This window comes from Lampetra planeri, chromosome 4 (assembly GCF_965212315.1).
Source record: "Lampetra planeri chromosome 4, kcLamPlan1.2.h2, whole genome shotgun sequence".
Taxonomy (NCBI): domain Eukaryota; kingdom Metazoa; phylum Chordata; class Hyperoartia; order Petromyzontiformes; family Petromyzontidae; genus Lampetra; species Lampetra planeri.
Window position 1 is genome coordinate 24009298 of NC_136110.1, and position 13585 is coordinate 24022882.

The 13585-nt window shown below is 40.9% G+C and overlaps 1 protein-coding gene across 1 annotated transcript in view; it reads left to right on the forward strand.

Moving 5' to 3' along the window:
- Positions 1 to 13585, forward strand: part of LOC144717852 (myomesin-2-like) — a 99954-nt gene that overhangs the window by 40442 nt on the left and 45927 nt on the right. Inside the window, exons 13-17 of the mRNA XM_078593566.1 lie at positions 424 to 480; positions 938 to 1059; positions 2729 to 2912; positions 7844 to 8018; positions 9829 to 9950. Coding sequence (XP_078449692.1) covers positions 424 to 480; positions 938 to 1059; positions 2729 to 2912; positions 7844 to 8018; positions 9829 to 9950 — 660 coding nt within the window. The remainder of the gene's footprint in view (positions 1 to 423; positions 481 to 937; positions 1060 to 2728; positions 2913 to 7843; positions 8019 to 9828; positions 9951 to 13585) is intronic.

The window sequence follows — 13585 nt, forward strand, 5'->3', positions numbered from 1 at the left end:
CCACGTTTGTGTTTCCTATCTTTACCAACCCACGCTAACCAGTGTAGTGAAGTATGGTCCAATAACCCCCACGACCAGCTCTCAGTGCAGATGCTCTCATCTAGCAGTGGAGTGACGAAAATGGCTGTACAAGTACAATTATGGGATAATGTACCCTTGTGTCGTCATACGCAGTGCATTTTACAAAATGTCTAATTAACCGAATCTCAGTTTCAAAAGATTATAAGTAGACTTCTCAACATTTATTGTATCTTATTTCAGAGCGAAGTTCGGTGGGTATTTATAAATGTATGCATTAGTTGTTTTGTACCAGTTTAATATATTTTTAGATATATCAAATTTGGTGTAAATGTATATTTGCTGCAGCAGCAGTCATGAGTTTTGCCATTTATTCCGTTTTAATGCGCGTTTGATTTTCCCCAGGTGAGCCGGCCGCTCCAACAGCTGGAGAAATAACGGTACAGCAGGGCGAGCCAAAAGGTAATTGGTTTTTGCTGAATCATAAAGTATAGCGTGTGTGCAATACAGAAACTTTTCAACAAAAAAACATATACAGAAGTAAATAAATAAGCTGCAGTGCATAATCTGCAAATATCAGAGCAAATACTTATAATCAGCCTTTTTTTTACATTCCTTTTAAAATATTTAAAATATATTTTTAAATATGTCATGCGGTCGGCAGACCAGATAGTACATTAGTTGTGCTGCCTGCTTTGAATTCATATTTCTACTGCTGTATATTACAGTAAGTTTAAACATATGCAACTGTGGCTTTAAGAAATTCATCATTATTCGTGCCTCACGTATCGACGTGACATTGGCGAACACAGCTCAGCATTTTTATTTAACCTTGTCCGTCTCATCTTACTGCGAGTGAGATCTGTGGACGTGTGCCTCACATAGAAACGGGACTAACGAGTGGACCTCCCGTTAACAGGCGCGGCTGTTCCAGCACCACCCATGGATGTGGTTGTGGTGGAAGCCAGCAGGAACTATGCCGTCATTGCGTGGAAGCCACCCAGCCAAGGATCAGAGGGCCTGAAATATTTCGTCGAGAGGGTAGTGCTGCTGTTGCTACTACCTTTACCGACACATTACAGTCCACGTGTCTAAAATGCATCATCAGCAAATGTGATCTAATTAGTCATGTAAAGCATTAATTGATACTTCACAGTTTCAATGCATTGTTGATATTGTGGAATAAATGTAAAACGTACGTGGAGACTTTTCATCTCCAAGGTACAAACAACTGTGACGTATCATGGGAAGGTGGGAGAACTACATGTAACTGACTAAAAAAACATGACTTTAAATATTCTTGGTTCTTTCGGTAAAGTCAGGTAGAAGAGAAATAATAAAATAAAATAAATATTATTTCCCTTCTACGTGACTTTACCGAAAGAACAAAGAAGATGAATCCCTGCAGTCACGAAAGCTTTAAATGACTGTAAATGTTTAATGGTCTGGAGAGATTTACCGACTTACATGAAGGCTATCACAATCCGGCAGAAACCAGAACGGGTGACGACCCTTCTCATATAGTAGCAGGACATTTCAAACCATCACGCAGACTCCAGTCATCCTCGCAGCAGATTTTGGCTAACCATCGAACAAAGACGGTCACTGCATCGCGTGCTTTGAGATGCACTTCTGCGGCCTTCTGGAATGCTCTTCCTTCAGACATTACCCACTGGAACTATGCACTTTTAAATCTAGATTGAAAACTAATTTCTTTAGAGCTGCTTTTTGTGTTTAGTACCTCATCATGATGGTGAAGTTAGAGAACAAGTCCACGTTAATAAATTGATTACCTAATTTACAAAACTCACTGCATCATATAAAGCCAAAATCAAATGAATAAATTAAAATTACGAATTTGTTTTACCCAAGTGACACTGAATAATACATCAGTTCAGGTTTTGTGTTTAATATCACCTGTATTGATACCCCTCTTATTTGTGAACCTTTTATCCATAAACCATATGAGAAATGACCCCTCATTGATCCACAAAAATCCTATTAACCATGGGTTGCAAAAAAATTGCAAACACAAGTCACCTAGAAGTGGTCACGGCAGGCACTAAATACACCGTGCTATGCACAGTGTCCTTGTGCCTAAGAGGAGTCATGCAGAACTCATCACTGACAAGTCCTAATTCATTCTAAGATTTTTCCCTTGCTGCCTGGCATAAGTGCCCGTTCCCTTGCTTGTGCATTTACAGCATACATGTGAACTACACCACCATTTTTTTTCGGAATTATGTTATTTATTGATTACTCTATTTTTATAAAATTGGCGAAGATGCCAAACCATTTGAGGTTTTTGGAAGAGCCGGTGGTAAACTTACATTGAGTTTTGAGAAACCAAGAAATCCTAAGTTCAATATTGGATACCAGATGCAGACACATTTGAAACCGAGATAAGGATTAATGAAATGCTACGTGCTCCAGAGTTTTCCGGGAATTATTTTGGATAATGCTACCCAAGTCACATTTAGCATTGTTTTACACGCAGACACACTGGTATTGTCTTAAATTATCACAACGCGCGGTTGCGTGTCACATTCCCATTATCTGGCGTTTAGTTTATGAATAACAATTGCGAAGTGAACGAACAACGGGGCCTTTCCACTTAATAATTTTGACATGCTCCGGCTCTGCGAGCAGAGCCGCCCGCGCGCCTGTCATCACCGCCACTCTCTCTCGGCCCCCCCCCCGCCCATGGCAGTTGGTGGGAGGCACCGACAGCTGGCAGCGCCTCAACGCGGAGGTGCCCGCGCGCTCCCCGCGTTTCGCCGTCTTCGACCTCGCCGACGGCAAATCCTACAGCTTCCGCGTGCTGGCGTCCAACGCGGGCGGAGTGAGCGAGCCGTCGCGGCCCACAGGGCCCATCAATGGAGGCACGACCGTCGGTGAGGAGGCCCCCCCACTCTGTCCCTCTGCCCCGTCCCCGTCCGTGCGCACTGGCCAAAGCAGCGCCGGTCCGGACACCGTCGGTTGTGTCCACTTGGCCAGATGTGTGCTCCACAACAGGTGTTCCAAATGACAAACTAACAAGAGAAAGGGTCGCACTCAACTAATGATGTTATGCGTTTCTATTTTTACATTGTGTTTTTCACTGAAGAGATCCCCATTGTTTAAATTAAGTGCGCTCGCCATTAGCATCCGGCTACCCAGTATCATTGGTTTAACAAGCCTGATCTGCTGCGACCCAAATATGGGAATCGATCCAGAGTTTGCTCGCTTAAGCGAATGCTCCTGGACAAGATTCGTCTCAAATTCAATATTGTATTTTATATATGAAAATATTAGTTTCACCAACTTAATGAGATGATTATGAAATAGCAGTTTATAGAAGGGGTTAATAATGAAAACATTACATAAAAGTTCCAGTCTGCATGTGTTTAACTGCATTCAATCAAAACTTCAGTGTCATCACACTTACAATCATGAATTCACTTAATTCACTGGTATGTATCTGTCTGATCTTGGTTGGAATAGAAAGCGTTAGAGTAACATTTTTGGAAACGGGGTTTTAATGACACATATGTTTCTCTAAGTATACAGAATGTCATTGATAATATTACAATTTATGCCAGTGAAAAAAACTTTCACCAAAAGAATAAAAATGTGCCAATTCAATGTAACTCTGACCTGCAAATGTTAATATCAGGGTAGCGCAGTGGTAACTTTTGCCTCATAGCCAATTGTACCCAACTCAGCACACTGTGTATAGTTTGTATGTTCTCAACCTTTTCTGCATGGTTTCCTCCCATATAAATAATCAAATAATGCTGCTAATATTTGTCAAACATCCCAGTGTTGGAAAATTACCTGCAAATTACTCATTTGGGATTAAAAACAGCAACATCGCCCCCGACTGCGGGAAAACTTGGCAGGACCCTCCTGAAAAGGTATTGACGAGGCTTTCCTGGTTAAACTAGTATAATCATAATAATCGCCATTTCTGACACATTTTTGACATCCAAACAACACATCTGCGATTTCCTCTGCCAAATTGTCCATAATTGGCCTTTATAAAAGCATTTTGATTAATCCTATAAATAGTCCAACAATCTAGATTTATTTATGTTTTTTTATTGCATTGACAGAAGGCAATTTCCTTTGCCTCCGTGCTGCAGATTAAAGAATGTCAAATGGAAATAGCATTCGCTACGGTCGTAAAAGGCACATAATTTGACCGCACGTGAGCAGCTGGACTTAGTGGATCAATTGAGAATGAATATGGTCTGCACTGGCATTGCGGATTCATATCATACTATTATTATTATTATCCACCAGCGGCACGAGGTCAGATGCACACATAGACATTGACCTGAGAAGCTGCAAGTCTATATCACACAGTGAGACCCAATATCCTGGCAGGAGTTAAATAGCATTGCTCTTAACCCTCCTGAGCATAACACGTTTTTGCTAATGATGAATCCCATATGAATTCGATTGTTTTGTCCATTTCACTGGTTATCTCATTCACAGATTCATACTCCTAAACTACACTGACTGATCATTTTTATCAAATAATATTAATCTATAACTCATTTTCAGACCAATTAATTTGAAAATGTGCTACTATTTAGCAAACAATATTAATTTATAATAATCATAATCATTTGGACAATTTGTTTGACAAGTGAATCGCCGTATTAATGCACGTTGCTAATTATACGCGTAATCTTTTTTTTTTTTACAATATTTGACAACTGTATTGTCACCATACTCTGCATGTATTGCTGCCTGTGTTGCATTCTGCAATGTAGGCTTGCGTCTATCTGCAAAATTACTCTATTACTCGTCTACATCGGGTTACACTTATATAGATGGGGCAGTTAAGGATCAGCGGTATTTAAAGTGCCCCTATATGTAAGCCACGTGCATTATAAGTGGCAGAGAATACTGACCATGAGGCAGTGCTCGTTTAGTCAAAATTACACTGGTCAACACATTTTTTTTTTCTGGCCTGGACTTTTGCAGCTGTTTTAGACTAATTTCAGGGTGCTGATTCCAAATCTGATCTCAGATTTGCTCTATCACATCTCATTTTTATGCTATCGGCATACCCCATTTTCATTGATTTTACCCGAAATTAACTCTGTCATTTATGATTGCAAGTTGTTGCGAGTCAGTGACTGCTTTAGTGTTAAAATATGGTGCTGTATTTTTAGGATAGTGTGTTTATAATATAATTTTATGTAGATATCCACATTTATTTAATATTTTTATTCTGTAGGGCGTGATCTAACAATGGCTACAACATCCGAAAGAAGGCAATGCAGTAATGACCCAGATATCTTCTGCTACATTTGTGGCAGCTTCACTTTGCAGGATCAAAGGCGCAACATCAATACCTTTGTCAAGAAGGTTTATCTTGCCTACTTTAAAGTACGACTTGGAGACCAGGACAAAAATTGGGCTCCTCACAAAGTGTATAAAACCTGTGTTGAATCTTTGCGATCATGGTCTAAAGGAAAGAATGCTAAGCTGAAGTTTGGTGTGCCAATGGTTTGGAGAGAACCTACAAACCATATGGATAACTGCTACTTCTGCCTTGTCAATGTAAAAGGTTTCAATAAGAAAAACAAACAACACTTACAATACCCAGATATCCCATCTGCCAGACGACCAGTTGAGCACTGTGAGGAAATACCTGTGCCTGTATTTACTGAGCTACCAGAGATTGATGTTGAATCCCTCAGTTTACCTGCTTCTACAGATGATGATGATGCTCAGATCGAATATACGCCATCTGATGCAGATTGTGATAAAATGTCTCTGTTTAGTCAGCCTGAATTGAATGATCTTGTAAGAGATTTGTATTTGCCAAAGCAGTGTGCTGAATTGTTGGCTTCCAGGCTGCAAGAGAAAGGACTACTCAGACCTGGCACTAGTGTCTCATTTTATCGTAACAGAGAAGCAGCACTGCGAAAGTACTTCCATTCAGATGGTCAACTTGTTTATTGTAATGATGTTGAAGGGCTTTTTCTCAATATAGGACTGCCCGCATATGATTCAAGTGAATGGAGACTTTTATTGACAGTAGTAAAAGGAGTTTGAAATGTGTGTTATTTCACAACAGAAATATATATGGTTCAATCCCAATAGGACACTCTGTAAAAATGAATGAAGAGTATGCCAACATCAAGATTGTTCTGGATAGATTGGAATACCATGTTCATGGATGGCTAATTTGTGTTGATTTGAAAATGGTACATTTTCTGCTGGGTCAGCAAGGAGGTCACACCAAATACCCTTGTTTCCTGTGCTACTGGGACAGTAGGGCTACATTGGAACACTGGGTTAAAAAGAACTGGCCACCAAGAATCAGTTTGACGCCTGGTGACAAGAACATCAAGAATGAGCCTGTGGTTGTTAGGAATAAAATTGTATTTCCCCCACTGCACATAAAACTTGGGTTAATGAAGCAATTCGTCAAAGCTCTTGATCACACTGGAGACTGCTTCAGCTATATATGTTCAACCTTTTCAAGTCTCAGTGCCGAGAAGAAAAAGGCAGGAATATTTGATGGCCCTCATATAAGAACACTCATCAGGGATCCACACTTTGTTACAACAATGACTGCGGCAGAGGCTAGAGCTTGGAATGCATTCTCTGATGTGGAGCGGAATTTCCTTGGGAACAGGAAAGCGGACAACTATCGAGAGATTGTGGAGGAGCTGCTCTTGAGTTTCCAAGCACTTGGATATAGAATGAGCATCAAGGTTCACTACTTACATAGTCACTTGGCCCAGTTTCCAGAGAACATGGGTCACGTGAGTGAAGAGCAAGGTGAACGCTTTCATCAAGACATTAGTTATGGAAGAACGTTACCAAGGCCGTGGGGACTCAAACATGATGGCAGATTACTGCTGGTCCTTGATGAGAGACATTCCACAAGCTGTACATCGGAGATCGTCAAAGAAGAGGTCGTTTATGCAGATGTAACATCACTATTGTGAATGACCTTTTTGTACATATTTTTCTTATCTTCACAATTCAATTCTTACATGATAATATGCATTCACTCACATTGATATGCAGTCACTCTCACAACTTTGTGCTACGGCTCATTAAATGTTTGTTTCATTATTATTGTATGTTGTATTTTATCTTATTCTTGTATGGATGTCTGTTTAGCTATTCGTATATGAGCATAAAGTAGCTGTTTTTATTGAAAATGCAATATTTGATATCTCAAAAAACCTGATGTGATAGACAAAAACTGATGCCAGATTTGGAATCAGCACCCCAAAATTACCTTAAAACCGATGGAATACCTTATGCTAGAAAAAGTGTGTTGACCAGTGTTATTTTCATTTTAGTCTTGGTCGAGTTGCAGACAACCTGTGGAATTTTAATCACGTCCAAGTGTGGATTTCTTTAGTCATTCTCATACTCTAATCGATTAAAACTCTCAAATATTTAGTCCACTCCTACTCTATTACCAGGTCAACTTATCAGTGAATTCAGTTATTTTAAATTTTATTTATGCTAACAGTATTGGCAGCATTGCAGAGCTGCACGTATACTTTGTTTTACATAGCAACTTACCAAAGTGCATCAAAGTCTTTGTATCTTCATACAGACTAGTTAATTTCATTTCGGCAAAGCCATGCTTTGGCCGCTAATCATAGTTATCAAAATACTCGGTGATTTTCGTCCACTTATAATCATCATTCCCTGAAAATGAAGAGAAAGAAAGAAAATAAAGGAAAAACCAAGCAATCAAGCCCACTCAGTTGATCAATATGTTCATCAATGTACTTTTTTCGCGGACGCAACTAACGCTGGCGATGCCGCCGTGCCCGTGGGGGTGACCGTTCCACAGCGCCGCCTTCCTCCCCGGGCCGGATCCTCGCATCCAGGAACTCAAAGACATCAGTGGCCGTCTCGTGGGAAGCGTCCAAGCACTCGCAGGGCCTCATCGGCTACTACATCGAGTCCAGCCTCGTGGGCTCTGACCGCTGGGTGCCCTGCAACAACAAGCCTGTCAAGTACACACGGTGCGAGCCCAATGGCCTGAGCAGCAGCTGGCACAGTCTCTCGCGCCAGGGTTTCGTGGCCACACTTTGGAAGTTGATGATGTCCTGCTATGGAACCAATCCGAGTGCTTATTGTTTAGATTACAGATGCATAGGGAACAGTCTTTTGCTGATGCTATCATGAATTACTGTCGCTACATTGTGCAACAGTATTGACAAATCCCTTATTTAAGGACCCGCATTCCACACAGGGTAGACAGGTGGGCTGAAGTTGGGATAAAACTCATCACGTAGGCCCTCAGCTTGCCAATTTTCCAACAGTAAGGGGTTCCTCTTCATTGTGAGACGAACGAGGCGCTACACACGACGGGAGCATCTACGTTCAGCCCAGGGTGATTTTTATAGTCAAGGTGATCTTTTCCTGTGACTTTTGCCAGGTCACAGCTGAAAGTTTTCTTTTCTAGAAATTACCCAACATTTCTGAACTCAGCAGGTACATAACCCCCAAGTGATTACATTGTTATCAAAATCTGAGATGGCCGTGCAACGGCTCTCGTTGAGTTGGTACGGAAAGACATCGTTTTAATGAGTACTTACGCCAATTGTTATTATGAGGGTTATTATGGATAAAGGGAGTAGTCGGATTGTGGTTCGTGAAAAGGTCATGGTGTGCAAGGGCATCGCAAATGCATTTTCAGCAACTATGACAAATTGGCATGGCATTGTCTAATAGTGTGGAGTTCGGTCTGGAAAATGAAAACATGCTTTGAAAAGTGAAAAATGATCGGTTTAGCTAGCACACAACCTTGGGTTGCCATGTCAATTCTTTGATCTGATTGTAAGCTTCCATACCAGCAACCCACAGGGTAGAGTGAACAGATTTGTGCAACTATATTATTTACAATATAAAATGGTGCAGCAACTATTTCCCCATTGATTATTGACAGAAATTGCTGCTCAAAGATTGCTCTGGTGTATCATGGACTTTAGTGTGAAGATTAGTGGTATACATTTGGACTCAGGTTTAGGGGTTAAGGCAAAAGTATTAGTTCACTATTTATTTTTCAGTTTAGAGGAAAATGCCTGTTCTCTGCTTAACAATATCATGGCCTTTTAAGCGGTGTGCTTTTGACACCTACAATTTTAAATGCCATTTCTAACACTTGTAAGGGCTCAAGGGAACGACCTCAGAAGTCGTCACAATTGACACGGAACTCTATTCTTTACAGTGTGTGTCGACATTTGGCTGGTTCTCAACATCAGCAGCAAGAGACCATTGCTTAAAAGGACAGGTTGAGGTTGGGGTAAAATACTAAGTATTGCTTATTCCTGCAGTCACGAAAGCTTCAAATCAAGATTGATTATTCCATGTCTCTTGTTGCAAGTTCGCTGCTCTAGTGTTATGGTTAGCACGGGAGACGCAGTCTTTGCCGGTATCAATTTCCCAGCATGACAGTTGTACATGTATGTTGAACTTCTTTCGCACCGTACATAGCCAACCGTGCTCATCGGAGGTGCGGGGAAGGACAACAGACTAAACAATAGTGCTAGTTAACTCAGTCCTACCGAGCAATATAAATGGGTTCACCAAAGTTGATCGGCAGGGTCCTACAGTGCGGAGTAAAGTGTATGTACTCCAACCTCTTCATAGGCGCCCGTTCAGCATTAAAATAGCAGGCCAGATTCACCCCGATCGGGGCAATTCTCGAGCTAAATTACACTCTGTGGCACGAGCAAGAAATTGCAAGGGTACAACATTGATCGTAACGTGATTCATTGGCGTTGTGGGTGGTGGTGGCGGCTGCGGGGCTGGCTGTCTGCTGCTGTGCAGGTTTGTGGTGCACGGGCTGGAGACGGGGCAGAAGTACGCTTTCCGCGTGCGTGCCGTGAACACTGCGGGCTTCAGCGACTTCTCGCAAGAGTCCGACGCTGTGACGGTGCTGCCACCTATAGGTGCGTGTCCTCTGCCATGCCTTTGCCCAATGGCTAAATTAAAATGCATTCAGCAACCACACTGGTGATGACAATACAGCAGTTACCCCCCCCCTACCCTACTCCCAATTCATTTCTGTAAAATATTTTTATATGATCACTTTGTCAAAACAAATTGTTAAATACCAACATCTTCTTTATGTTCGCGATTGGATGAGGGGCATGCTAATCAGTTACGTCCATCTCTAGCCCATTCACGTGAATTGTAATTCATAACAAACAACAATAAGCTTCAATTTGGTAAATAATTGGTAATCATCTTCGAATTGTTCATGTCTTAAACACTTGATTTCGCCTCATCCATCGTATTCAACATTCTCGTTGAATGTTTATTATTTAGTAACAGTACACAGGATATGACTCATTTCCATGTTCGACATCTTGGCCTCTATTTTGCGTTGAGTGCCCCCAAGTGGCAAACTGCAGGCATTTAGGGGAAAAACTACGAATTCTGGATTTTGTGAGTGCATTATGTGTGGGAATTGGTGAAGCGGTTCGTATGCATTCAGTGATTAAACATTGACTCTTAATGTTAATGATACAAGCATCACATTGCAAGTGTCAAAAATTGTGTTTTTCAACTCGTGCCAAAAAATATATAATAATGTGCTAATGCTACATTGAGGATAATTAAGCTACCAAAACTGTTCAAACGAAACAGAAAAAAAATCGGACAATAAACAAACTCTGTAATTAAAAGGAAAAATGTGACTAATGGCATTGTGACCCAGAATCACAACAATGTATCATAACACCAAGTGGAGGTGAAGTGTTTCAACGCTAGTGGTTCGAACATTCCATTACAAACCTCGTACCTTTCTTGTGATTTATTTAAATATGCATTGCCTATTGATTCGCGGGAGAGTAATTGAGGTGGTTTCTCCTGAATTGCATTAATTACTTGCCCTGCTCTGCAGTGCGACATTGCCATTCTTAGATGTTCATCTGCCACCTGTTTGTTTGCCTGGTATATCAATTGACTGACCAGCAGAGCGTCCACATGCATCAGACCAGATGCCATCCTTGCCAGATAACAGGGACCACCTGTAACCCTAACTCTTGGGACGCTAGCAGGTTCTACCAACCTCGGTCAGACTGGACCTGGAACTCTGGATGGCAGGGGCATTTGCATATCTGTGGTGTAGTGTGCAAATTACCCTACACAGTACATTGTCTCACTGCCCCTGCATTATTATAGCGGAGAGCACCTATTCAGCTATGTTGAGAACACTGAGAGAGCCACGGTCTCTTGTCCACAACGGACCATAGTGCACACCACCATTGCACACTTACTGCATGACGCTTCCACATGGCATGTAAAACAAAACATCCAATATATTATACTGCTGCTCCACACAAATATCCCCCATTTACATCATTAGACCTTTTTGCCAGTACCAAAATATAATAATAGGGGTTTTCCCCTTTTTTTGGCAACAAAACTGAAACCTTTTTACAAGGATTCATGTCTGCATTAACCACAATACTTGCAGTCAAAATGCAAGCAAAAAACATACTATGATAATATATGCATTGTCCTTGAAACTGATTGGTACACACCAAGGGACGGCTTTCTTTTGAGCCTCGACCCAATTGGTGCTCGATCAGAGGACGCCAAAAGGCGTTAAGCTCAAAGACAATGCACTATCAAAAAAAAGCTGTCCCTTGGTGTGGACCAATCAGTTTCAAGGACAATGCATATATTATCACAGTATGTTTTTTGTTTGCATTTTGACTGCAAACATTGTGGTTAATGCAGACATGAAACCTTGTAAAAAGGTTTCAGTTTTGTTGCTAGAAAAAAGGGGAAAACCCCTATTATTATATTTTGGTACTGGCAAAGGAGGTCTAATTATATGTAGATGCTCACCCCGAGCCCTCATTACTTTGATAGTGCATTTTCTTTGAGCTGTACGCCTTTTGGCGTCCTCTGGTCGAGCACCAATTGGGCCGAGGCTCAAAAGAAAGCCGTCCCTTGGTGTGGACCAATCAGTTTCAAGGACAATGCATATATTATCATAGTATGTTTTTTCTTTGCATTTTGACTGCAAGTATTGTGGTTAATGCAGACATGAATCCTTGTAAAAAGTTTTCAGTTATGTTGCCAGAAAAAAGGGAAAAAACCCTATTATTATATCCCCCATTTAGCCTTCACAGTCTGTTGGGACAAGTGCTGTTAGCGGGCACTTATGAAGGCCAGCACGGCACATGGAGTGGGTGGGTGTCCAACACCCTGCCTGGTCGCTTTTGTCTCCCAAGTGGTGATAGTTACACATTGCACCAGTGACTCATTTATGAAGCTGAGTCGATCCAAAACCCATTTGGATAATCGTTGCTGGTGTTGGTAGCCATGAGCAGAGAATCAAACTCGAATCGCGGGGTGTGTAGCACAGTGCGCTAATGACTGCACTGCGGTTTCCCACAGTGTACCTGTGTGTGGTGTGCTGAGTGCCTTAAGCTCTGCTTCAATGGGACTCGAGTAAAGTTTGGTATAGAGTAAACAAGACCTTGGAACTAATGGACTCCTTTATCTCTATAGTGAAGTGTATGAAGGGTTATAATGTTAAGTAAGATAGTGCTTTTTTAAGAAATGAGCTGCATCAATGTATGATGAAATCTTGATTTATTTTTCTTTGTCAAGCGCTGGCCTTTATCTTTTATTGAAGAGACAAATATTTAAATACTTCAGAGCTCGGGTAAGTTTGCCTTGAAGATGATGGGTGCTGATCGATGACGATGAGTTGCAAGAATACATTTTGCAGACACTCATTTATATTTGCTCCATTTAATTCCAAAGGAGTTTTTTAATTGCAGAGCATTTGCTATCATTTTCTGGTGCTGAGTTCTAATTTACCCAAAAATTACCACTCACCTGTGCGTCTACCAAATTAAATGTTCAAAATTGCGTACCATTCCACGTAAAAATTTAGATGTACGGAATTAGTTTCAAAATGTATTCAATGCAGTTCAGTTTAGTTAAGCACATTTTACATGGTAATCCGAATTTAATTAAATACACACATCATTCATCTGCCATTTTGCAGAAAGTAAATTATATCCATTTAGTTTCATACAGTTCTTGCTTTGACTACACCGTCATGCAAAGGGTTAAAGGAATTGTTTTGGTAAACAGAGGTTAAGGGAACACTGGAAATCACGGTGGACATGGTAAGCAGTCTAAATAATCCAACACCACATCTGGGCAATATGCAGCGTGCAGTGCTATTTCATATTGCTGAGACATAAATCATTATGGATTAGCTATTCTTTTTATGGAATCCTTTGGTGGCCAGGGCTGAATTGTAGCTGCAAAAGTGGATATCATTTTGCGGTAACAGAAAACAAATCAATATACAGGGTGCTTCAAGAAAATGTTAACTTTTCTGAGAATTTGCAACAATACCACAAGAAATGTGCCTCTGGGCTCTGGAGACCACCTGGAGAAGATTCCAGGCATGTGTTGACAATGATGGCGAACAAGTGGAGACTCTTTGACTTTTTGAAGCTATTAACATACATTTGTTATCATGTTACAGTATGTTATTCATTCTTTTTCCAAAAAAACGATAGTCCCATATAAGTGTCAAAAACATTTT